Source organism: Leuciscus leuciscus (assembly GCF_965113295.1).
Source record: "Leuciscus leuciscus genome assembly, chromosome: 1".
NCBI lineage: Eukaryota > Metazoa > Chordata > Actinopteri > Cypriniformes > Leuciscidae > Leuciscus > Leuciscus leuciscus.
In genome coordinates this window covers 11,813,359-11,840,254 of record NC_138725.1, presented here as the reverse complement: position 1 = coordinate 11,840,254, position 26,896 = coordinate 11,813,359, and the positions used below count along the sequence as shown (strand labels likewise).

General features: G+C 38.7%; 1 protein-coding gene across 6 annotated transcripts in view; it reads left to right on the top strand.

The window, feature by feature from the left end:
• Positions 1-24,965, top strand: part of LOC309499866 (uncharacterized protein) — a 186,291-nt gene extending 161,326 nt beyond the window's left edge. For 2 of the 6 annotated variants that reach the window (XM_082171341.1, XM_082171346.1), the window contains exon 2: positions 22,665-24,965. In XM_082171341.1, coding sequence (XP_082027467.1) covers positions 22,665-24,184 — 1,520 coding nt within the window. In that variant the 3' untranslated portion in view covers positions 24,185-24,965. Of the gene's footprint in view, positions 1-18,040; positions 18,138-18,228; positions 18,347-18,396; positions 18,797-18,932; positions 19,095-22,664 lie in introns of those variants that run through there. The other 4 variants (XM_082171344.1, XM_082171345.1, XM_082171342.1 and 1 more) reach the window with 4 other exon arrangements.
• Positions 24,966-26,896: the final 1,931 nt, after the last annotated feature.

The window sequence follows — 26,896 nt, the reverse complement described above, 5'->3', positions numbered from 1 at the left end:
TGTGTACTCACTGGATGTTTAGAATGTAATATTTAAAAGTAATTGGTAGTTTACATATAAAATAAATGTAAAATAAACTAGGCAGAGCTGCAAAATGACCTCATGCAGATAAACTAAAATGTCTTCCTAAACTCACATGTGCATGGAAAAATATGGTATTATACTGTTAAATAACAGTGTCATACTGTTACTGGTCAACACGCAATTTGAAGTGACCAAGTTCTCCCATAATGCATTGCAAAAAACGGTAACTTACAGTTATTACATGAAAACAGCATTTTGCTGTTAAATTTTCATGTAAATTTACAGGATTTTTTTACAGTGTATGCTGACAGGAGGAGGTTAAAGCATTAGAAAATGCATATAGGTGAGCTGAGATTTCGCTACAAGACAAACGTGTATCTGTCTTAGATATAAAGACAAATATAATGACCGATTACTAAGAGAGATATTCCTAGATCAAAAAATGAAAAGATAGTATTAACTAAATAATATGTATGATACGAAGTAATAAATAAATATGTAAATTACATAAGTGGACAAACAAACAAACATAAATAGAATATTTCATATTTTATAGGCTACTTTAGTCTTGAACAAAATTTTAAATAACGACTACAGCAGAGAAAATGATAAATACTTCAGTAACTTAGAACAGGGCTTGGTATACGCTGATAAAGGTTCAAACATGGAGATGTGACTGAGACTGAACTATAACAGGTTTTCTACAGGAAAACTTTGCGACTCCAAGGTAAGAAAATATAATTTATTTAAAAATATGTAATTAAGGGCTAGCAGCAAGAAATTGTTAATTCATGTATTAGAATAACAAGATAAGGCAAGGCAAAGCAAGCTTATTTATATAGCACATGTCATACACAATGGTAATTCAAAGTGCTTTACATAGAAGAAAATAAAATAATCTAAAGAAATAAGAATAAATATTACAGTTTAGACAAAAATAAAATAAAAAACTGTACAAACAGTCGTACGAACAGATAAGCAAGAAGGATGAGCTATAATTAGTAAAAAGTTAATCATAACTATGAAGTATGGATTTTTATACAGAAATTTATACAAAAACTTATATTGTAAACTTCTTAGATGAGGAGAGCTGTTGAAAATAGTGAATTCAAAGAGTATTATTAAATGGAATGTTTAAGTTGGCGACAAGATATACAATGTTTTGGACTGGAGGAAAAAGGCTGATAGATGTTTATTAACATCTGAGAAACTAAGAATAACAGATGGAAAATTGATCTAATAAATACGTTTAGATAAGAGAGGTCTATACCAATCGAAGAAGTTGTGAAAGCTGACTTTTTATGTATATTTATGTATTTTTTTAATACTATTATACTAATGGTAGAAAGTTTTAAAGGAGTTGAAATGTCTATCATTCCAGCCGCTCAAGATAGCTAAGGAAACACCCTGGACAGTGAAATTTAAATTTAATAATTTGATTGAGGACTCAATAAAGCAAAACTGTTTAAAAGCTGTAGAAGTTGTGTTAAAATTGCCTAGGAAGTCCAGTTTGAGGATTTAATAAGTATATATACAAAAGATTATTAATGTTTAATGAGTTTGAGTTTAAGAGTTTTAGATTTTGGAATTTGAAGTGGTTTATACGCATAAAATACATAGCTTAATGGGTTACATTAAAACATGTTATTGCTAGCAATACTGATAAAATATTTACATATTAGAAAAAATATTGATTAAACTAAACAGGAATAAGCTGAAATGTTAGTGCAATTAAAGCAGCCATGTGAAAGACGTCGAGTTCTGTAGAGAAAAAGAAGAAGAAAAAAATGTGTTGTAGTTTGTGCCGAATGTGTGAATATAAAACCAGCTTTACCCAAGTATTAATAATAATACATTTAGTTTATATAGCACCTTTAAAAGTGCTTTCTCAAAGCGCTTTACAGGCAAACACAAGAGTGAAAACGTCTCGGGTTACGTATGTAACCCTTGTTCCCTGAGAAAGGGAACGAGACACTGCGTCGGTGACGACACTAGGGGAACGCCCTTCAGCGTAGCGCGTCTGAATTTATGAATGAAACCGAATCCAATCCTATTGGCGTTGCGTGATGACGTAGCGTGTGACGGCATAAGCGGATGTATACAAAAGCACGCCGGCACACAGAAATGTCAGCTTTTGCTATGAAGCAAGTGCTCCAGGCGGGGTGAGGTGTGGCGAACCGACGCAGTGTCTCGTTCCCTTTCTCAGGGAACAAGGGTTACATACGTAACCCGAGACGTTCCCTTTCGAGGGAACTCGAACTGCGTCGGTGACGACACTAGGGGAACGAGATACCCACTATACCACAACGAACCCCGCTCATCCTAGTGTGAAGCTGTCTTCAGGCACAACTTAGGACGAAAGCACTCGTGCACCGGGTGTAGAGGAAAGGTCCAGACTGTAAAACCTCATGAATGTGTGCGGAGTGGCCCAGCCAGCCACCTCACATATGTCATGGATAGAACCCCTGAAAGGAGGGCTCTAGAGGATGCCATGCCTCTGGTGGAGTCAGCTCTCACGGCCATAGGTGAAGGCAATTTGCGCACCTGATAGGCCAGGGAAATAGTCTGAATGATCCAGTTGCTGATGGTCTGTTTAGAGGCGGGGAAGCCCCTTCTTGGGCGACCCAAAACACACCAGCAACTGGTCTGACTTCCGCCATGAGGAGGACCTCTGAATATAACACTGCAGTGCTCTGACAGGGCAGAGCAGATGAAGTCTCTCCTCATCCGCCGTCACATGAGGTGGAGGATAAAATGCCTGCAGAACCATGGGCCGTGCCACATTAGATGGCACCTTGGGCAAATAGCCGGGCCTGGGATGTAAGATGGCCTTAATGTTGCCTGGAGCAAACTCCAAGCACCCATTTGGAAATAGAGAGCGCCTGGAGATCTCCTACCCTCCTCAGAGAAGTAATGGCCAACAAAAAGACCACCTTAAACGAAAGGTTCTTGGCCTCAGCCGACTCTAGTGGTTCGAAGGGAGCCTCGGCCAGCCCTTCGAGAACCACTGCCAGGTCCCAAGAGGAAACTCTGGTGCGAGTCGCAGGTCTCATCCTCCAGGCTCCACGTAGGAAGCGTACGACCAGGTGATGCCTCCCCAGCGGGCCATCACTCAGAGGAGCGTGGAAAGCCGCAATGGCAGCCACATAAACCTTGAGTGTGGACGGGGTAAGCCTGTCAGAAAAGCGGTCTTGGAGAAACTCCAGTGCTGAAGCCACTGGGCAGTTAACTGGGTCCAAATCACGCTCTCTGCACCAAACGGAAAATATATTCCACTTAAGGCCGTATAACTTCCTCGTGGAGGGAGCTCTGGAAGTTAATATGGTTTCGACCACTCCAGCTGACAGGCCGGCTTCTAGGTACAGCTCGGGTCGAGGGTGGGGAACTGAGCCCTCCGCCTGGGACAGCAAGTCCCTCCTCAGAGGGATCTGCCATGGCGGGCCTGCCAGGTATGAAATGATGTCCGAGAACCATACTCGGGCCGGCCAAAACGGGGCTACTAAAAGTAGACTGACTCTGTCTCGACGGACCCTTTCCAGAACTGCTGGGAGCAGAGTTATTGGGGGAAAAGCATACAGACGTAGCCTCGGCCACGTCTGTACCATGGCATCCAACCCCAGCGGGGCTGGGTGCGTGAGGGAAAACCACAGTGGACAGTGGGACGTCTCTTGAGACGCGAACAGATCCACTTCCACTGGGCCGAATCTCACGCACATGGCCTCCACCACCTCTGGGTGGAGTCGCCACTCCCCGGGTCTCAGCCCCTGCCTCGGCAGTACGTCTGCTCCCTGATTCTGGTCCCCCGGGACATACATCGCCCTGAGAGACGATAGTCTCCGCTGGGACCACAGGAGGATCTGATGCGCCAGTCTGCACAGAGGGCGCGACCTCAGACCCCCCTGGCGGTTCAAATAAGACACCGACATGTTGTTGGTTCTTACAAGGACATGGTGACCATGGAGGTCTGGCAGGAAGCTCCTCAGAGCCCGGAACACTGCCAACATTTCTAGGCAATTTATGTGCCAAGAGGAATGATGGTCCTGCCAGAGGCCTCTCGTAAAACGGCCGTCCATGACCGTGCCCCAGCCCGTGAGGGAGGCGTCTGTCGAAATAGATACTCGGCGACATAACGCTGCCAAATTGGGACCCTGGGACAAGAACCAAGGCTTCTTCCAAATTGACAGGGAACGAAGGCATCTGTGCGTAACCCTTATCAAGCGGAATGGGTTTCCCCTCGGGGAAAACCCCTTGGTTCTCAACCACCACTGTAAAGCTCTCATGTGTAGCAGGCCAGAAGGTATCACGCTGGACGCTGCTGCCATGAGACCCAACACTCTCTGAAAGTGTTTGACAGTGACGGCCTGGCCTAGCTTTAACCTGGACACTGTGGTCAGGATAGACTCGATCCGAGCAGGAGACAACTGAGCCCGCATCGTGACCGAGTCCCACACCACTCCCAGGAACGTGGTTCTCTGGGCTGGTGTCAACACGCTCTTCTTCATGTTGTGTCTTAACCCCAGGCTCTGGATGCGGGCGAGGACAACATCTCGATTCCGAATCGCCAGCTCTCGCGACTGGGCCAATATTAACCAGTCGTCGATGTAATTGAGCACCCTGATGCCCCTCGAGCCTCAGGGGTGCTAGAGCTGCATCCATACACTTGGTAAATGTGCGAGGGGAGAGTGCTAGGCCGAACGGAAGAACCCGATATTGGAAAGCTTCGCCCCCGAAAGCAAACCTCAGGAACTTCCTGTGAGATGGAAGGATGGAGATGTGGAAGTAGGCGTCCTTTAGATCTATCGGGACAAACCAATCCTCGGATTGGATTTGACTCACGATGATGGGAATAGTGAGCATCATGAACCTGAACCTCCTCAGAGACCGATTCAAGTGCCTCAGGTCTAAAATTGGACGCAACCCTCCAACCTTCTTGGGAACTATGAAGTACCGGCTGTAGAACCCGGACTCCCTGACTGGTGGGGGAACATGCTCTATGACCCCTTTTTCCAGCAGCGAGTAAACTTCTTGTTCTAACACCAGACCCTGCTCTGGGTGCACGGTAGTCCAGACCACCCTTTTTCGTTGATACTTACCTTGGTGGGGAACTACTGTCTGTACCCAACTTCTACAGTGCGCAGGACCCATGGAGAAATATTCGCGAGGCTTGCCATGCCTCTGCGAAATTTCCCAAGGGAACACCCTCAGGGCTGGTGTCCAGTGTTATGTGCGAGTCCTTGACGGCACCCTGAAGCGGAGGACCGTCAGGGAAAGACCGACAACGACTCACGGTGTGCGAACCCAAACGCTGTCTGACTGCAAGCCCTTGGGGCAGACAGGACAGCGTGTGCTCGCTGGAAGCTAGCGTGCCCCGAAGCGACAGAGACGGCAGGGATACTGACGCTAGCTTCCTGAGGGCCCAATGAGAGAGGGGACCTCGGTCGCTCTCTCTCGGGGGGGGCGGCCCTTTGAGGTCTCGTAAAAGCTAGGACCTCTTTCCCTTCGCCTTCCTAGACCGAAAGACGGTCCTCAGATCAGTTTTCTCGGGAGGCTGTGGGTGAGAGCGCCGCCTAGGGTCCCAAGCTTAGCTTTTGCTATTTTTTTTTTTTTTTTTGAGGGGGACCTCTAGAAGCGACACTCTCCTTCAGATGGTATGCTGAATTAAAATATCTAACCAAGTTTTAAAGTCAGAATATTTTAATTATTTTAATTCCTCAGAATTAAATGCAGCCATAACCACTGGATAGTTCATATATTTATTTATTTATACGATCTCCGACCCGCTGCCTCGGCAACGCGAGATACGAGCAGTTACAAATTGGCTTTCATCCCTCGAGAAGAAAGTCAATATAGGCGCGAGGCTGAAACACCCGAAACGCACGACTGTGTGCGGCGAGTTATTTCACAATGAGCAGCCAGCACCCTCAGGAGCTGACTGCGAATGCCTCGCACCCACAGTATTATTTTCCAGATAGCGTATGTCCCTTTTATTGCAGACCCTTAACGCGAGCTGCCTCAACAAACGCGAGATTCGAGTCTTTCACAATATATTGGCTTTCATCTCTCGAGAAGAAAGTCAGCAGGCGCGGCTGAAACACCCGAAACGCACAGCGTGCGGCGAGATATTTCTCAATGAACACAGCCAGCACCCCTCAGGGACTGACTGCATGGCTCGCACCCACACAGAATTATTGCAAACTGCAAAGTACACTCGTAATCAACACACAGCCTCAGCAAACGCGAGATCCGAGCTACTAGATTCTGTATTGCAATGCAAAGCTTAGATCTACGCGCCGCCTCGGCCAACGCGAGATCCCAGCCACAGAATCTGATTGCAGAGTAGACTTGTAATCTACGCGCAGCCTCAGCAAACGCGAGATCCGAGCCCCTAGATTCTATATTGTAATGCAGACTTAACAGGACATACAACACCAAATAGGACAGACTTGTTTCACACACACAGAGCGCTTGCTGAATAGCAAAAAGCTGACATTTCTGTGTGCCGGCGTGCTTTTGTATACATCCGCTTATGCCGTCACACGCTACGTCATCACGCAACGCCAATAGGATTGGATTCGGTTTCATTCATAAATTCAGACGCGCTACGCTGAAGGGCGTTCCTCTAGTGTCGTCACCGACGCAGTTCGAGTTCCCTCGAAAGGGAACTACACATTTTAAATACAAATATAAACAAATAAAATGGAAAATCAAGTAAATCCTAAAATAAAATGTTTTAAGAAGAGATTTAAGTCACTAAAGTGTTGCTTCACTGCTGCTGTATTGTCAGTACACTGTAAAAAAATGATTGCTGTGATTATTTATCACAACTTAAAATTCAACATTAGAATAAGAAGTAATGTGTTGTTTCAACTTAAACAAGTACTTGTTTGTGCTTGACTTAAAATAGTAAGTTTAGTTAACTTTAGTTTAGTTGAATATTTAAGTTATCTCAACAAATTTTAAGTTAAGAATTGCAGCTACATTTTTTACAGTGTAACTTTACCCGAAGTATCTAGTGCAATTATAACTAGACTAATGAGATAAAAACATTAGGGCATTTGAATATTGATATTGATACAATATGATATCAATTAATTAAATTAAATAAAAATAAAAACATACCTTGCTTCTGAGAAAAAGTTTAGTAGTTCTGTGCAAAAGATATTCCAAGTTGGAATTTTTGACCGAGGTCAAAAGATATGCTTCATCTGACCAACAACTACAGTTAGAGAGCCTCAAATGTGGAAACATTGCAGTGAGGAAGAAAAATCAAATAAAAGCAAAACATTATAATAAAAGGACGATTGATATCTTATGTTGTAACTATTAATAGCCAGATAAAAAGTCATAAAAAAGGAAAGAGGTTTCTTAAAAAAGTACAATTGTTTGTAAAACTATGTGCACTGAAGACTGAAGATTTGAGTTTGAAGTTAGAGAAAGCAGCATGTTAGGGGGAGTAATGTTTCTCCTGGTACAGCCTAGCACACAGAGCTCACAGGAGTATCTCAAGGTCACTCAACAGGAGTTTCACCAGACAAACCCAGCAATACATGGAGAAACAGGGTTTGATTTAAACTGTTTTGAGATTCGGGAAAATAGACCGCCAGGTAAACAAACTGATTTAGCTCTAAAGCTTTAGAAAATGTTGGGGGGACTTAACCTCTTGTATAGACTAAGCCTTTTTCTGAACCTTTTAGTCCAACCAGACAATTTTAAAGAAAACACAGTGATATGATATTAATACAGCTGATAAGCTAGCTTGACTTACAGAAAAGTAGAGAAATGGAAACAGAATGTATAATATATAACAGATATTGGACCAAATTTAACACCTTAGTGAGAATCTAATCTTTGAAGTTTTGACTGATAACAAGATGTTCCTAAATGGGGACAGACATTATAATATTACTATTGTATATGTTAAAGATATAATACTATTACATTTAATACTACAACAATTATAATGGAGTAATTTAAAAGTCAAATATGGATGTTAAATATAGTGAACAAGAAATAAGATATAAAAATAATTAAGTGGGTTACATATATATAGTATTATAGTTGATGGATTTTTAGTAAGTCCTAGCGCCTGCTGTTGCATGAGTGCACTCTCAATGCTGGGTCGCACAAGGAAAGGAATTTGTTGTTAACCCCAATGCCAAACAGATATGTGGATGATCCACTGGTGACCCCTATAACGGGAGAAGCCGGAAGAAACATAGAGAGAGAAAGAGGATGGATTGTCGGAATGAATTTAGAAAAAATTATAATAATGATAAAATAATAATGTACATAACAAAAGTAAATGTATAATTATTACTACGGTGGAAGAGATAGTGACTGCTTTAGACTGACCACATCGTTTTAGGATATTTAGAACAAAGACAAGGTTTGAATATAAAAATCAACAAGTACTGCATTCAGAGTGACTGTAAGAAATGTCTGAATAAGCTTACATGGAGATTAGCCATTTACAGATGTAAAAATGATAATAAAAGTGAGGATAGTTGACTAAGAAACTTGGAGTTATTAGAACATTTCCTCTGATTTAAAAGAAATGAGATCCTTTGCTATAAAAAACAAGGTGACAAATGAAATTTAACAATAAAAGTATGATTAAGATAAAGAAAAGCTTCTTAAGTTAGAGATAACTAGAGAGGTATTATCAGGATTGAGGTTAATTTAATGATAAATTGAAAAAGAAGATTGTCAACAAACAATGAGAGAACCGAGTGTGTTGTTGTCTGCCAGGAATGTAGGATGAGTTATCCTCAAAGTAATAATGAATGACCCAGTGACTATCGGCCAGCACATGGATGCATAGGACTGTTTATGTACCAGGGTTGCTGTGGACTAAATGCGATGAATGTTTGAAAGACATTTCAACCATTTAAGGCAAAATTACGGAACAAAGGTGTACAAAGAAATCAGACTTGGAAACAGCTGGGTATTTCTAGCGTCGTAAATATGGTCATAATGTATTGAAATAAATACAAATGACGTAGAAAGCAAGTGGCTGCTGGTTTTGTCCCAGGAGACGTGGGAGAAAACGTAGAGAGTCTAAAATCTTGCTTTGAAGACGGCAAAATATTCCAACCAGTGAGAACTGGTTAATGGAAACAATTGCTAAAAGCTATTTACAATATAGCGTAAGAATGTATCACAATAAAAAATCTCCCAAAAAGGGGGAATGTGATTAAATGCATAATATATATATATAAAAAAATAAATCCCAATGACATGATTGAAAGGCAGAGGTGATCCTGTGTGCCAGTGAACTTCTGGAAGGGGGAGAGCCTGCTAGCAGAGGTTCACTCAGCACGACCAGCTGGTCTTCAATGAAATAGTGAACAGGACCACCAGCAAAGCACCTCGAGTGCCTGTGCCAAGAGAAAGAGCTGGCACAAGATTAACAAAAAACAGTAAAATATTAAAAAGTTTTTGATGTGGGTAGAGTGATACTTTGGAATTTACTTATCAAAAACAATTAAAGTAAATAGTCCAAAAAGAGGGAAGAATAATGCTGAAATAGAGAAAAATCCTGTTAATATAAATCAATTGCTGTGGGTAAATGATACTTATTGATTGTTTAAATTATTATGAATGTAGCAGCAATTTGACATTTTGTTGATTTTACTGTAGCCTAACTGTACAAGCGATTTAAGTGAACTAAAGCTTTTTTGGGAGCAAAAGAAAGCAGGAAGTTGTGCTATAAAGCTAATGTGGAAAATCTACAAGCATAAAAGATAGAAAATGGAAAGACATCAGTAAACACTGCAACAGTATAGTCAGTCTTAGCAAAGTTTAAGAAGAACATTCACGGACAAATTAAAATATGAATTGTGTAAGAATGTAATTTAGAAAATGGCATAGAAGCAAATCCTAAAAGTCTTAATTCAGTTATGGAGACTTATTTGGTGATAATGAAACTAATATTTTGAAAACTATTAAATAATGTGAAGAATATTGAAGAATATTCTAGCATTGGCTAGAAGGAAAAATAACCAGGAGATAATGGTAATATAAGATAAAATAATACATGGATAGGAGGCTAATTCCTTCTACTTGTAGTAAGAGTGAGAAATGAAAAATTATATAAAACATGAGTTATTTTTAAACATCATCCTAAATATCATGATACAATTTAAAATTAAAATAGATAGTATTTCTTTTTAGAGGAAAAAAAAATGTGTGCACGTACTTGGCAGCAGAAACGAAGAGTGATATTAAATCACGAATGATGATAGCATATTGAGTATGTAGGCCAATAATATTTAATGAGAGCCACATAAAATAGATTAGGATTATGGAAAATATTGCAGTATCTGTTATATTAAAGTATTCTAATATGCAGAAAGAAGACTAGAAAGACTAGAAAAATTGGGAGAGAAACTGGACAAGGATGGTCAATCAACTTGTAGAAGAGTGGAGAAAACAACTTAAAGTTAATTTAGTATGTTTCCATAACAAACTAAAAGAAATGAATAATTGAAAAATTAGCTCATTATGAATAATAGGTGCTAGTAGACACTATTGTAATGTTGACCTGAGTGACACTTCTGGATGCAGGCTTATCATGCAGGGGTTTGAGAACAGCAAGAGAGCAGATGAGGATAAACAAGCTCTCATTATGATCCATGCAAGAGCACCAAATGACCTTGACTGAATCTGGAACCCTTCCAAAGAAGGGGGTGGAAATAGCAGAAGAAGTCCTATATAGTCCTATATAGTTTAGATAAAAAAAATCTGATTGTAATTGTAGACCACATAAACCTAAGTAAGCAAAAATAGGGACTACCACCTATGGTGCAACATACGTGCAGTTCATGCTCCACTGACATTTGTGATGTGCAACCGGTGTAATAGACTTAACTGAATCATTGTCATTTAAGAATAAGATCGCGTGGGTGTGTGAATCAAGACTGTGATCTTTCAATGATTAATTATGTAGTTCTCCAGCTATGCTAATCTTTCTTCTCTTGATTTCCTGTTTTTATCTCGGTATGCCCAGCCCATCCCAAGGTTATTAGATATTATGCCAGTTGCAGTTTGGATTTAGCCTCACTTGTGAAGACTTCTGATGACACCAACACTAGATGGACATACAAAAGTGATACTATCCCTATATTATATATATAAATATACATATATATATATACAGGCTTGTGACATCGGAACTGGAACCGGTAATAACCTTTTTTCCAGGCTTCTGATTGGCCAAAAGGGCTTTAGGGTTAGTGTTATATCGCCACCTGTTGGTTTGGCATGCTCTTGACAGCGCTTCATAGCGCGTTTTTGCGTTTTCATGTGGACACAATTTTTTTTTAAACGAAGGAGGAAAAACGGTGTATAAATATACCTGTGTACGTGTGGACTAGGCCTCAATCTCTGAAGATTAGTGATGGGAAGTTCGGATCATTTTAATTGACTCAAAATGAACAAATCTTTATTCGAGTCATTTCGTTCATTTAAGTAGCTTTAAATGTTAAACTTTTAATAACTAAATTTCCCAAAAACATCCACCATCTCAGCAGAGGAGGATTAAACAACTCCACAAACAGCATTACCCTCACTTATTAGTAACCAGATTGACTTTATTTCTGTCATCCTTTTTGCAGAAGCTCTTATTGAGAATTAACAGAGGTTTAGATGTTGATGATTTATTGAAATGTTTGGTCACCATTATGGTGATCAGTATTTCATTTAGTTGGCCAGTTTGACTCTTGGCTTTTTATGTGAGTTTGAACAGTGTTTACTTAAACACGTAACTTTTTGCAAAGAAAGCCAGGAACAAAGATGATCAGGTGATATAGTTTTCAGCATCATAAAGTACAATAATACACTAATCTTATCCCACACAGACATCAAGAATCAACATATGAATATCGACAATGGTGACATATGAAGGACTAAAAATGACAGAAGGAAAAATAAATAAATAAAAGTAGAAATAAATAAATAAATTCAGAAATAATAGTGAAAATAAATACATTTTGGTAATATAAATGGCTATTTCTGTATTTTTATATGTATTTTTTATTTATTTATGCATTTCTATATGAATTTATTTATGTATTTATACATTTATTTATATATGTATTTATTTCTACATTTATTTATTTATTTTCTACATTTCTACATTTATTTATTTATGTATTTCCACATTTCTACATTTATTTTTCCCTGCGCCTGTATGCTAATTAACCTATGGCTGAGCCACGCCCCCAAAAGCGATGAGCCAATCACAGTGCGCATAACTAACCCATACACTCGAACATTCTCTGCTTCCACGTCCATTGAAATGCATTGCAGTTAGTCAGTTTTCATTCGTTTTTATATGTTTTAATAAAACATTGCACTTAATAAATAAGCACCCTTCAGGATTATGTGAACACTGTCAAATAGAGGAATCAGTAGAACATGTGATTCTTCACTGTCAAAAATACTCTCGAGAGCAAGAAACATTAATAAGGAATTAATAAGGAGGGAAAGCAGAAAGCTTGGACAGGAAGAATTAAGTCTAAAAAATGTATTTGACATTGAGGTATGGAAATTATTCCATTATTTGAAAGAAACTGGATTGATCAATAGAGTTTAGGGAGCAGGGAATATGTATTATTTTTTTTATTAAATAATTGTATATTTTTTTCTCTCTCTTTTTTATTAAGAGTAGGAAAATAGTAACATAGTTATATGCATAGAAGCTCCAACATAGTAGGTGGCGGTAATGCACCATAATGCTAGTGCCACCCGCCATAAAACGTAACAAAGAAGAAGAAGAAGAAGAAGAAGAATATGGCTGAGTCCCAATTCGCCTACTTATACTACGACCTAAAAGTATGTACTTTTTTTGTGAGGAAAAAGTACATACTTTTGAGTGTGTAGCAAAAGAGTATGCACGTTCTGGGACATACTTCGATGAGGTCATGCAACGTGAACGAGAACGTGGTTGCCTAGTTACGCACACCGCGACTGTTAACAAAACATTTTACATTCCATTCATATCTCCAATATAATTTTATTTACTATTCCCATCTTTTTTTCTCATCGTTTTTTCCACAATACATTTTACAATGTGTTTTACCAAATTGAGAAGAGAAGCAGGGCGTCGTCGTAGAACCAAACGCAGGTCGTTTGTGAGGCGGCTGGTTCTGACGTTCATAATGTGCAATGTGTGTAACGTAAGCTATTTTAAAGTTAAAATATTTAAAGTTTATAGTATAACTATTGTTTAACGTATTTTATACTTAATTTTATACTTTATAAACCCATATGAAAATAAACACCTTTTACTATACTAACCATAGTTTAACCACACTGACTTATTTGTAGTAATACTGTGGCTGTACAAATGTTAACTTTATTAGTCCAACCAAAGAAACATGGTTACTACACTTTTACTATAGTAAAAGCATGGTTCATTTTCATCGGGGTATTTTTGAGTATACATAAGTAAGGTATAAATATAAGACAGAAACATCAAAAGAAATACATAAAAAAAGACACTTGCATGACACTGTACTAGAGCCTTTTTATTTATTGTTTTGTAGCCTGATAACCCCACACCATACTGCCAGCTGAATGCAACGGCCCCCATCCTGAGGATGTTTCTGGACAGGGAGTCTGACCTCCGCCCCTATCTGCGCCTGACCAGACAATCCATAATCAACCTCATAGAGGCACTGCCTTATCAGGTTGATCATGGATGGTCAAAAGACATAGAGGTGGTGATGTTCCTGTACTGGCTGGCCCATGCTGCGTCCTATAAGGTTGTGTCCTCAGCATTCGACATCCCTAAATCGACTGTGCACAGGGTTGTGCACAAGGTCAGCAGGGCTATCCTTGGCCTGCTAAAAATTATGGTGCGTCTCCCTCAGGGTGAAGAGTTGGAGGAGGTTGGTGCAGGGTTTGCCAGGCTTGCAGGCTCTCCTGCTTTTCGGATGGCAGTTGGAGCTATTGACGGTTGCCACGTCCGTATAAAGCCCCCAGCAGTCAATGCAGCCTGTTATTTTAACAGGAAATTATTCCATTCAGTCCAGCTCCAGGCTGTATGTGACCACAGAGGAAAGTTCCTTGACATCTGTGTCGGCTTTCCTGGATCTGTCCATGATGCAAGGACCCTAAAGAACAGCGCCATTTACAGCAGGCAGTTATACCCACCTGAAGGCCGGTGCATCCTGGGAGATGGAGGGTACCCCTGCCTGACATCACCCATCACCATCATGACCCCCTACCGTGAGCCTGTTGCCTCTCCAGTTGAGGCCCGCTACAACAGGCATCATTCCAGGGCCAGGTGCGTGATCGAGAGGGCCTTTGGCATGCTGAAGACCCGCTGGAGGTCCATCTTTTTTAAAGCCCTTGAGGTGAGCCCAGACTTCACCCCCATCGTTGTTACATGCTGTGTCATTTTACACAACATGTGCTTTGCCACCGGTGACATCATGGAAGCAGATGTGGGCGATGATGATGATGATGTCAACAACGAGGACAACGCTGACACCAACAGAGAAGTTGTGTGCGGTGATTTCATGAGGAACCGTCTGGCAGCAGCAGTTTCCGCACCCGACGTCCACGTTCCTGCACTCATGGAACATGACTATGTTTAGAGTCATCCATCTTTACTCTCCTTTGTTATAGTTTATATTGTATTGTTTTAAAGTTCTATAGAAGTTATATTTTATTGAACCACATTCTCAGTTAAACAATTAATTCATGATCGTAGTAATAAGCACTTTTGAATTGTTAATATTAAAAATATTCCAATTAACATACAATGTGTCATGGGTTTTCATTATATTATAGTAACACAGGTTAACATCTGTTTATAGTTCTAAACTCGTCTGCAAAATTGTAGCCAGGAAGAAAAATTTAATTCTATGGATTTGGGAGAATTTAAAAATGACTCACCCTCCACAAATGATCACTACCTCCTCCTGTCCTGGCTGCTTCTCCAACCACTACTTAACCCTTGATTTCAGATGTTTACTATATATGAAAAACAATACTCTGTGTAGTGTGTCAATCAAATTTGTTCATAAATGCTATACTGATTTTCATAAACTCAATCAATTGTCAACAACTGAATACAGTGGCAATTAATTTTTATATTAACCCTTTCAGATTCTGCATTCATTCCAATGGACATAATTAACTGATATTAACTATGGTGGACTGTGACAGAGGGTATAACAAAATATATGTCATAATATATATGAAGAGTTCAGATGCAAAAGCCTCTAAATGCCATTTGAAATTTTCTTATAGAATGATCATTTTTATCAAGCTTGTATATTTAAGTTCAGTAATTTCACTTAAATGATAATTAATAGGTAATCTTCATTGCAATTTAAGTGAAATTATTGAATTTAAATATACGAGCTTGATAAAAATGATCATTCTAGAAGAAAATTTCAAATGGCATTTAGAGGCTTTTGCATCTGAACTCTTCATATATAAAAAATATACAAACGTCTGTCGGTCTGTTAACAGCATATCTCTCGAACCGTTAGTCCGAGGGATTTCAAACATGACAGGTGTCTTGCTACGGGCACGAGTAAGTGCAGTGCCAAGTTTGAGATGGCGTTGTTTGGATGAGAAATGCAAATGATATCGTTAAATATATCATTTTTAGAGGGTTGTGGTTTAAAATAAACATTCTGACATTAGAGGGTTGTATCTGTAAAAGAAGCACAAAGAGAAGTTGAGAAAACATTAAGTCAGCTATACTGTTTACTTCTGAATATTATATTTTTACTCAATTTTCCACATTTATTTTATGTCACTATGTCAGGATCAGTATTTGCTTTCTACCATAGACAAATAAAAATGTCTCAGAACTTTTGCTGTGTAATTGTAACAATGAGCACTCAAACACACCAAACCAACAATTACTAAAAACACACACACAAAACTGATTTTGCACAGGCATTTTGCACTAGTATATATAACATGTATATTATCAATGGATTTTACATTTACTGTAGAATTAAAGAATGGTCATATTTTTGTTCCTGGAATATAATTTAAGCCAGAACGAATTAATACCATAATCACTCAAACAGAATGAAAAATCATACCAGAGATGGTCTTAATTTACAATTTGATTAATTTATTAATTCATTATAATAATTAACTCTTTATACAAACTGATTAATTAATTACAATTATTTATTAATTAAAGATTTTGTCAGGACCTCCATCAAATTAAGGAGCCTCTCTTCCCTAGCTGCTACCTCTCTTCTCATCTCCTCATCCCTCATCTCCATTCTCACTCTAAATTCTTCTTCTCTCCTCCTGGCTTCTTCTTCTCTCTCTCTTCTTTCTCTTCTCTCTTCCTCTTTTCTTCTCTCCCTCTCTTCAAACTCTCTTTCTCTTCTTTCCTCTCGCAGCTGTGCCTCTTCCTCTCTCTTAGCCTCCCTTTCCTCCAGCTCTCTCAAATAGGAAAGAAGCTCACTCTCTCCTGACCCTCTCTTCCTTTTTGTGCCTCCAATGTTAGAAGGGCCAGGAACAGAGGGAGAGGAACCAACAGCCTCATCCTGGTCACCAGACTGTATTAATACTGGTGGGGTGATGGATGGCTTTGAGCCTAATGCAGCATCCATCACCCCATACCACTTCCAGGATGCGGCTGTCAGTTCCCCTCCCTCTGTGCTGACCCCTGACTGTGGACACTTTAGATCCTATAACATTTGTGGGAAAAAGACTCACAATTACTTACATTTTATTTAACTAATTATTTGGTACTATACGGTTATCCGGACCACACCTGACCACACGTGACCACAACCGCTCTTGGTTGGTCGTAACCCCAGTGACGGGCAGGTTTAGGGGCGGGGTTGGGGTAGGTCATCACATGTGGTCCGGATAACTGTATAGTACCATTTATTTATATTTATGGCAAAATAGAAGACAACATACAACATCACATTTACTTACTTTGTACTTTTGCTTAAGATTTTCCCACTTTTTCTTCACCCATGCCGCTGAAACCTTTCCCAGCAGGTCGCTTTGATGAACGAAGGCTCTTATGGACCCAAAAGAGAACACAGCAAGCACATATATTTACAAGTTATTCACAACAATATCACTGGAAGTTTTTGAATTTATAAAGCAAACACAGAACATGTGTTACTAAGTTAAAACCTATGAGTATCACTTGTAGACCATAAAATAGTAATAAAACAGACATAAAAATGAGAGTGTTTAGAGCTCCAATAATTCTCACACTAACTTACTCCTTTCTAAAGCTATTTAAGTAAACACATATCCATATCATTTCTCCTACTGAGCACACTTTTGGACTAAAAAACCCAGAGGAACATTTTACAGGAGTTGTACAGTGGATGTATATTTAATTAACGTTACTCACTATAATATTTCTAACAAATCAGAGGGACAGACATTGGGACAGACTTTTCCTACATCCTCCGATAACATTTTACACAAGATAACAGGAAATATATAAGCCTATGAGACATAACAAATAAAGTAAAATACCAAATACTACAGCATCTGTAAAGGCTTACAAATGTCAATGACCGCTAACGTTACTTACTCAAAACCTTTGATTGCCGCGTTTCTTTTTCCTGTGAAAAGGGCGTCATTGGCAATGCGCCAGTTAATAAGGCGCTCAGTATCTTCATCGGACCCTACAAGATAAACACAGTACTTTTTTGGTACAGCATAAACCCATTAATATAACGAGACAATAAAATATAACTTTAATTAGGGTTAAACATTTGAATTCTTACACTTAAAAGCTGAGGGCGCATCTCCGCTGCTGCATCCGGCTGCCATGTTTACATCACCACAAAACTCCTCCCTCCCGCACGCAATGGGTTGTGGGCAATATTAGCCGTTAGAGTGTGCATTGATCTGCACTTCGAATTCTAACCGGAAATAGTAGACCATCCGGGTATCTTTGGAATACTCATTTCAACATACTACGATTTGGGACGTACTAAATCTAGTTTCGCATACTATTTAGGACGGATAGTATGCGAATTGGGACGCAGCATTCGCGTTCGCTACTTTCCCTTTGAAAATAGTTGGCAACACTGTTTCCCTCATTGAGAGTTTCAGCGTCGAGTCTTCTGAGGTGAGGAGAGCAGTTCACGGTATTTCTCATATTTACACAACCATCACACACACTTTATACAGTTTGATTAAGCGACAGACTCATTTCTGTATTGTTTTCATCGATCACAGCGATACTTGTGCGTCTTTTCTGGCGTCTTCCTTCTGAAATAAACATTTAGTGCAGCAGCAGCGAGCATGAGGAGAATATGTTGAGTTCATTCAGACCTGAGCGATGTTGTGTTCGTTTGTGTGATTGTCTCGATGTTTGGAGTGAGAACTGTTATGTCGAGTCAAGAGGTAAAGTTTGAGATCTGTGAGGGGAATTGATGGGACATGATCTCAAGTGTTATACTGATAAGCTACTTTACGTTGAGTCTATAATGAGCAACGTCAGACATTTAAATCAACTTTTAAATGTTAATATTAATAAATGAATAGCGTTTTGCTCTTGGAACAATATTGCTTTGTGATGCTATTTATTTTTAAACGTTTTATGATCATTATCAGTTTCAGCGCACATAAATGTAATATTTTAATGATTTAAGTACTTCGGGATTGTCATAAAATCTAACTATACTTTGATTCAAATGTACAAATTATGCTTCTGTAATTATTTATCTATAGAGCAGTTTTACAGGCTTTTGTCATGTATCCTGACTCAAATAATGTGTTTCTAACAGCAAACACTCAGAATAAAGTGAGATGATCTGCTGATGATCCTGAATGGCTTGTTGAATGAGTGTTGATAGTCTGAGGCTCATCAATATTAACAGATCTGCTGAAAACACTCTTTATTTCATGACAATAGTTCCTGTTTTCACCTCATATATTAGATCTCCTAAAATTCGTCATCAGTGAAGCTCCTCCCACTGCAATTCTCCAATAAATGCTGGAAAACAAGTGAAGACTTGAGTTTATTAAAGAGGACAGTGAGAACATGAGTGATCCAGAACCCTGCAGAATGAAACACACTGAAGATCCTGAAGAACAAAGAGGTTGGTGTTTATTCTTCATTCATTCATGATGCTGAAGAACATTCATGTTAGAAACATTCAAGCACTTCATCACATTTAGATAAACAGTTCAACTATGAAACGGTACAGAATGTTCTGGGTTTTTCTTCAACAAATGGTCAGTAAAGGGAGGTTTGAGACATTTTTATATTGATTGTCAACATCAGATCAGGCTAAATACTATTTTAACTGTTTTATTTTACATTTATTTTATATCTGGTTCCCAATTTGCAACAATGTTACCAGAATTTTAGTCATTTTCAATATAGTTTACTAAATTGTTTTTTTTTTTTTTTTGGAATAATCCGTAAACACTAAGTTACTGATGAAGTTGTATTTGTCAAATATCATACAAGTTATTCATAATTATAGAGATTCTTCTTCTTATAATAACCTTGGTAACAGGGTTGATGAATGTGATTAACGTAGCGGTGTGCGATATTGACAAAAAATGTTTATCTCAATATTTTTGGGGATTTTGCCGATAACGATAATCAGAGTTGTAAAATATTGCACTCAGGAAAAAAATATGTATGTAAACTAGGGCTGCATCTAACGATTATTATTGTTGTCGATTAATCTATCTGATTTACTTAATTAACTCGTCCATTAACTTGTTGAAAATGCACTTGTGTTTCTCTGCTAAAAGGTTCACATGCACTAGATTGCAGCCTAGGCGACTGTTAATGTAAATATAATGTTAGTCATTTGTTTTTAAAGTCTACATTAGAGACCTGCGAGGGACGGATTTCTCACTTAATAATTCCTAAAAAACTGACATCTCAGTTCATCGCAATCTCACAAATCTCTGTTATTATAAATGAAACTGGCTGCACAATGAATCTTTCATAATATCTACACTTTGTTTGCTATAATCAGATGATTTGCCAGTATGTAGAATTCAGCACTGAACAAAAAGTCAATTTTGAGCGATGAGGGGATTCTATCTTAAATGCATCTGATTGGTGTTCAATAAATCAACACACATGTCTGTGATTGGCTACATTGTTCAACGCTGCAAACATGTTATAAATAGAAACTCTGGCCTGTAAATCATTTCTTTTTTGTTTTAGTTGTTCTTGTTGCTTTTGTGCAACATATGAATGATAATTTATTCGTTTTTAGATGTTTAATTTATAGATAATTCTATTTTGCGGGAGTCCCACGAATCAATTTTAAATAAGTTTCTATTTGGACATATATTAAAAGTTTTTTTTTTTTTTTTGTGATGCAAAGATACATTTTAGCATAACTATTATTATTATTATTATTATTATTATCAATGTTGAAATCAGTTGTGGTGCTTTATTTTTTGGGAAACTGTGATAGTTTTTTAAAGAATTCTTTGAACTGAAAGTTCATATTCATATAGATTTTTTAAATAGATTTTTTTTAAACAATGTTAAAGTTTTACTGTAAATTTTTATCAATTTAATGTTTCCTTGCTGTATGAAAGTATTAATTTGTTTTGAAAAACTACTGACCCCAAACTTTTGAATGGAAGTTTGTTTCATTACTACATTTACACTACATTTATTAATTTAGCCTACACTTTATTGACTTAGAAATTAAAAAAATGGTGCAATTTATGTTATATGAATAAATATAATATGTTTCAATTTGTGTAGGCTATGTCACGATATGTATCGTCAAGTTCTTATACCTCAAATTAAAACCCAGTGATGTCCGCAGATCTTATGGTAACAAAATAAAAACGAAACTTAAGATTATTCCCTGTATCATAAAATAGAAAAACAACAACATTTATTTTGTGTTACATGATCCTAATGGTGTTGCCTACTGTACCTCTATGAACAGTGCTGATTCAGGTTAAGTAGCCTATGCACTGTGACAAGAGCCACAAATAAATAAATAATAATAATAATAATGATGATGATGCATGCATGCAAAACAGAGAGAAAAGACTACCATAATATAATAATTATTCATGGTTTGCTACAATTACATGATTTCTGGTGTGATAGCCTATATTGGGAATTTTGACCGTGATCCCATGCAATTAGCACAACATTAGAAGTGCATCCCATGCAATTAGGCCCACTATCCTATATTCCTATAACCATTTGCGTTCGTGATTTTCACCGCTAATCCACTTAAATCATAACATTAATCGTGTAGGTCAATCACAATCCCTCACGGAATTTCCCCATCTCTGGTGACGCAGCGATCTGATATCTCATTGTTTGGGGTTACCATGGCTTCTCAGAACGTTGGAGTATCGGCGAGCCTATCAGGGATGAGTTCCCTAATGAATATTCATGAGTCTTCCCCTACCACCCTGCAAAAAAAAAATAGCCATCAGATCTATTTCCGCGCGGCACTCGGTTGCGTTGGGTCCCGCGGGAGTGCAGGTCTCTAGTCTACATGTGCATACACAACTTTTAAAAACTGGCAAATGCACTGACAGCTTCGTTGACAGATTTAAGTTGAAGTTATAAATTAAAGTCCATTTGCCGAATGGGGCATAGTTTGCATAGTAAACAAAGCACCTTTCTGTTCGGCCGTAGTTTAAAGTATTCCCATACTTTGGATGATCCTGGTCTGTCGATTTAAAGACTAAAAGGTAAAATAGCCTTTATAATATAAAAGTCACTAGAACAGAGGAAACAGGCTTTCAGCAGCTTGAAAATTTTTTGCCATTAACTGCGTTTCTTTGGATCTACATGCGTTTCAAGGTGTGTGATAAAAACACCAGCCTGTCCACAGCATCTGGCTTGAGAGCTGCACGGTGACATGTTACAAGTCAAGTCATCCTCATTTATATAGCACTTTTAACAATGTAGATTGTTTCAAAGCAGCTTTACAGAGATAAACGTATAATTTAAGGTAACAGAGATTGTTTTGGCTTTATAGCGGTTCTTTAATAAAGTTATTTTCCAGCTAAAGTTAGTTTTGATTGATTCGCTTCCGTCGCACCGATCATTTGTTATTAAATTAGGGGCCGCCAAGACGACACCATTCTCTCTACACAAACTTTAAACGCGAACCTGTGAGAAACGCTGATGGCGTTCACATGAGCATTAAGAATTGGTTCTATAGTTATGTGCGTTTGAATATATGTGCGCAGGGTTGTAATTCCCTACAGACCAAGCCTAAACAAAGTACTGGTCTTTCCTTTATTTTTTCCTTTATTTTATTTTGTCACTTCGGGGTAGGTACGCGAAACGCATTTTCCCAACAACGCTTTATCTGTAGAGTGGTAAAGGGATCCTCCATAGGGAGAGACTAGTTGGAACTTCAGCACTGCGTTGTCATCGGGTCCTATCAAAACCATTCAAATTGCTCCTAAAAAAAGACAACATGCGCTTTTCGGCAATATACGGCTTTATTGCGGTTATTGTCATGCTTTCCGCCAGTAAATGACAGCTGCTTTCTGGCAGAGCAGAAGGAAGGATTTGCACAGAGAGATACAAAGCGCGACCGGTTTGATGGTTTCTGATTGCATAAAATAATAAAAGAAACAAACAAGTTCATGGCGAATGAAGTGGTAATGAATGAAATGAAATTTAATATTTTTTTCTTTCATGTCAGATCTGATGGAAGAGAGCGAGGAGAGTGAAGAACTGAGTGAAGTGAAAGAGGAGAGTGAAGAACTGAGTGAAGTGAAGGAGGAGAGTGAAGAACTGAGTGAAGTGAAGGAGGAGAGTGAAGAACTGAGTGAAGTGAAGGAGGAGAGTGAAGAACTGAGTGAAGTGAAGGAGGAGAGTGAAGAACTGAGTGAAGTGAAGGAGGAGAGTGAAGAACTGAGTGAAGTGAAGGAGGAACATCATGTCAAACCTGGAGAAAAACCTTTGAGTCGCTCAAAGACTAAAAATACATTTTTAAAGAAAAGAAGAGCCAAGAAATCTTTCACCTGCACTCAGTGTGGAAACAGTTTCGCACGCAAATATGGTCTTGAGCGCCACTTGAGAATTCATACTGGAGAGAAGCCGTTCTCGTGTGATCAATGTGAAAAGAGATTCTCATGCAAACGAAATCTTAAGAGTCACATGATGATCCACACCAGAGAGAAGCCGTTCTCATGTGATCAATGCGGCAAAACATTTATTTGGGCATCAGAGCTGAAGACACACCTGACAGTTCATACGAAGGAGAAGCCACATTCATGTTCTGTGTGTGGAAAGAGTTTTTCACTGCTGAAATATTTACATAGACATGAGAAAAGACATACTGGTGTGAGAGAGTACATGTGCTTTGAGTGTGAGAAGACTTTTATTACAGCAGCACATTTAAAACTGCACCAGAGAATTCACACTGGAGAAAAACCTTACAAGTGTTCACACTGTGACAAGAGATTCAGTCACTCATCAAATCTGAAAACCCATGAGAGGATCCACACTGGAGAGAAGCCGCATGTATGCCATCAATGTGGAAACAATTTCACATTCAAACATTCTCTTGATGTTCACATGATGATCCACACTGGAGAGAAGCCGTTCTCATGTGATCAATGCGGGAAGAGTTTCAGTCGATCTTCATCCCTTAAGAAACACATGATGATCCACACTGGAGAAAAGCCGTTCACATGTGATCAGTGTGGGAAGAGTTTCACACAATCATCAAGCCTTGAGATTCACATGAGGATCCACACCGGAGAGAAGCCGTTCACATGTGATCAGTGTGGCAAAACATTTCTCTGTGCATCACACCTGAAGAAACACCTGACAGTTCATACAAAGGAGAAGCCGCATTCATGTTCTGTGTGTGGAAAGAGTTTTTCACAGCGGCAATCTTTACATAAACATCAGAAAACTCACACTGGTGTGAGAGAGTACATGTGCTTTGAGTGTGAGAAGACTTTTATTACAGCGGACAAGTTAAAACGGCACCAGAGAATTCACACTGGAGAGAAACCTTACAAGTGTTCACACTGTGACAAGAGATTCAGTCGATCATCATCTCTGAAAACACATGAGAGGATCCACAGCGAAGAGAAGCCGCACACGTGCGATCAGTGTGGAAAGAGTTTCTCTTTTAAAAGTAACCTGAAGCGACACATGAAGATCCATGCAGTGGAGAAACCACATCACCTCAGTCTGAGATCACAGTAGCTCATCTTTATGTGCGGAGAAACATGTTTTTTCTAAGTTAGTTTCCCAACAGCCACGATGAGCGACAGGACATTTTCACATTGACACGAATGTTCGGCACCAAATTCACATGAGGTTTGTCTGTTCAGACCAATGCAAAAAATGTCAGTAAATGCAGTGTCAATCTCTGACAGTAGGTGGCGCTCATGGAAAAACGGAAAAACAACAGCGCTGCGCAACTTTCTGGCCGTTTCTCAATATGCGTTCTTGTCTGTACTTGTGTTCTTGTGGACTTGTGAAACGTCATCAGTCGCTGCCCAAGTACTGTCCCAATACACAAGTTTGCATTTTGGCAAGAACGGGTAAAAATCCTGGAAGTGTTCTTGACATGCCCATTTTACAGAGGATGCATCGGTTGGTAACTTGTGTGAACTTGACGGCAGAAATATCCCAGCATTCATTTCGGCATTCGAGGAAAGAGAGGCAGGTTAATACAGCAAGTCGTTTTTCATCACTAAATTCACTTCTGAGAACATTTGATGCGAGAAATCAACTGTGTAGATTTCAAATATTGGCATTTTCACGAAAAATGTATGGCGAATCGAAAATGTGCTCAAATGTTTTCGGAAGTAAGAATCTCCATAAGCGTTGCTTTATTGTTATGAATATACATTACATTGTAGTGTACAGTAGAGAAATCCCTTGAGCTGAGGGTAGGCTTGGGCGATAAATCCTGGCTGTTAGCGTCAATAATTCTCGTTATGTTTGGGTACTGCAGACGGCGTCTGTGCGGGGGTATTATTGCACAATACCAGCAAGAACACATCGTCTCAAACTGTCAGCAGCGTTCTGTGTGCTCGTCACAGTTCATTCTTCCAAGAACAAATAGCAAGAGCGTTCTCCCCAAGAACACAAGTCCGTTCTTTGCATTCTTGGTTTTGAGAAACAAGGTCTGTTTCTGACTCCCGCTTGTCATACTTGCTACACACTGCAATTTTTGGCATTTCTATAAGATTATAAATCACACTAGATATGTATCTAACAAACTTGGTATGACATTTTGGACGTAATGTAATATGGACATGGACATAATATGGACGTAATGACATAAATGTAGACTGTACAGTGATTACTGTACTGCCAAAATCCTACAATAAGCACCGGGCAAGAAAGAACATCAGTATTTTCATGTCTTCTAACAGCCATTTGTATTGTTGTATTTGTTATGGGGCAGGTCACTCATGCGCGTTGAATTTGTTTTGCAGTACCCGTGACCTTAGCGTTGCAAGCGCCAACACACTACTGTTTGAGCTACAGGAGAAGATCACTGACAAGAAGATAACTACACATAAGCTACCAAAATTCATCAACTAACCATTTAGAAATGTCCTGTTGCATTCTACATGTGGTCACTTCTTGAGTCTATCCATCATTCTCTGACTCTGGTTTGAAAAGGCTAAAAGTTTTTGAAATGTTTAGTGTGTCTGTGTGAGGTAATGAAGAAAGCTGCGCCCCCTGTGCCTGAGTAGGGCTGTCGCGATAACCACAATATTGTAGTATCGCGCTACTGACAAGCCAACCGCAGAGGAATGCAAGTAACCGCAGCAACCACGATATTTGCGTGTTTTCTTTTTTTATAAGGCAATACCCTTCTTGTTTTGAACTTTGTGCATGTGTATTGAATGTTACATAAGTTAATAAGGATAACGAGACTGTTTTTATCATGGTGATTTGTACAGAGGCTTTGTGGATTTGCTCACCATTTAAAAAGTGACAATTTTAACATGCTCAGGGCTCCAGAGCCTTGGTTGCACTGATGCGCCTAACTTTTTTTATTTAGGAGCACCAGCACAAAATGTAGGTGCACCAAAATTTTCCTCGGCTCGTGTCGCCTTTAACGCCACGATTTCAAGGTTACCTTTTTATCACGCTCCATATACATTCATATATATTATATAAATGATTTTAAACAAGAATAAGGTGAAGGTAAATACTTTTTTTTTATTTGAAGCACAATTATACTGTATATAAAAAAATATATAAAAACATTTTTAAATAAGAAATGTTTAGAGTGCTGTTCCTTTTTACATTGTTCAAGTTAGAGCTGGGTATTGGCACAAATTTCACAATTCGATTCAATTTTGATTCACAAGCTTGCAATTCGATTCGATTTGATTCGATTCATTGATTATTTTGGATATCAGGTACAATACATGGCAAAATTTCTCAAGGAAAACAAATCAACTAATGCTGTAAACTGGGAGTCAGTTGTAGCCCACTAGGCTTCATTAGCCTACTATATTGAAAGTAAAAATTAACTGATTTGTATAAAAACACTGAAATTACACATTTATTTTTACAATAATAAAGTTAAATGAAATATAAACATTTAAATGGTGGCTGTTATAAAAACTTGCCAGATTTATTCAAACATACATTAAATATTGAAGAACATTAAAATTATAATATGTAATATGGTGCATATATTTAGCAAAATGCTCCTCTCTAAAGTAAATTTTTCTAGACTAACAAGTTTATGGTCATTGGGTATGGTTTTTCTGAGGTAAATGTGACGTTACATAACATTGTTTACATGTGCTTTACTGACGTCTTTCCACGGTTGAAACAGTGATTGAGCGATTGCATGTAACATGATATGGATAAGTTCGATAAGTTGTACTCTATCTTTAACACACTTTCGATGCTCATTCATGTTTATTTCGCGCTGTACCT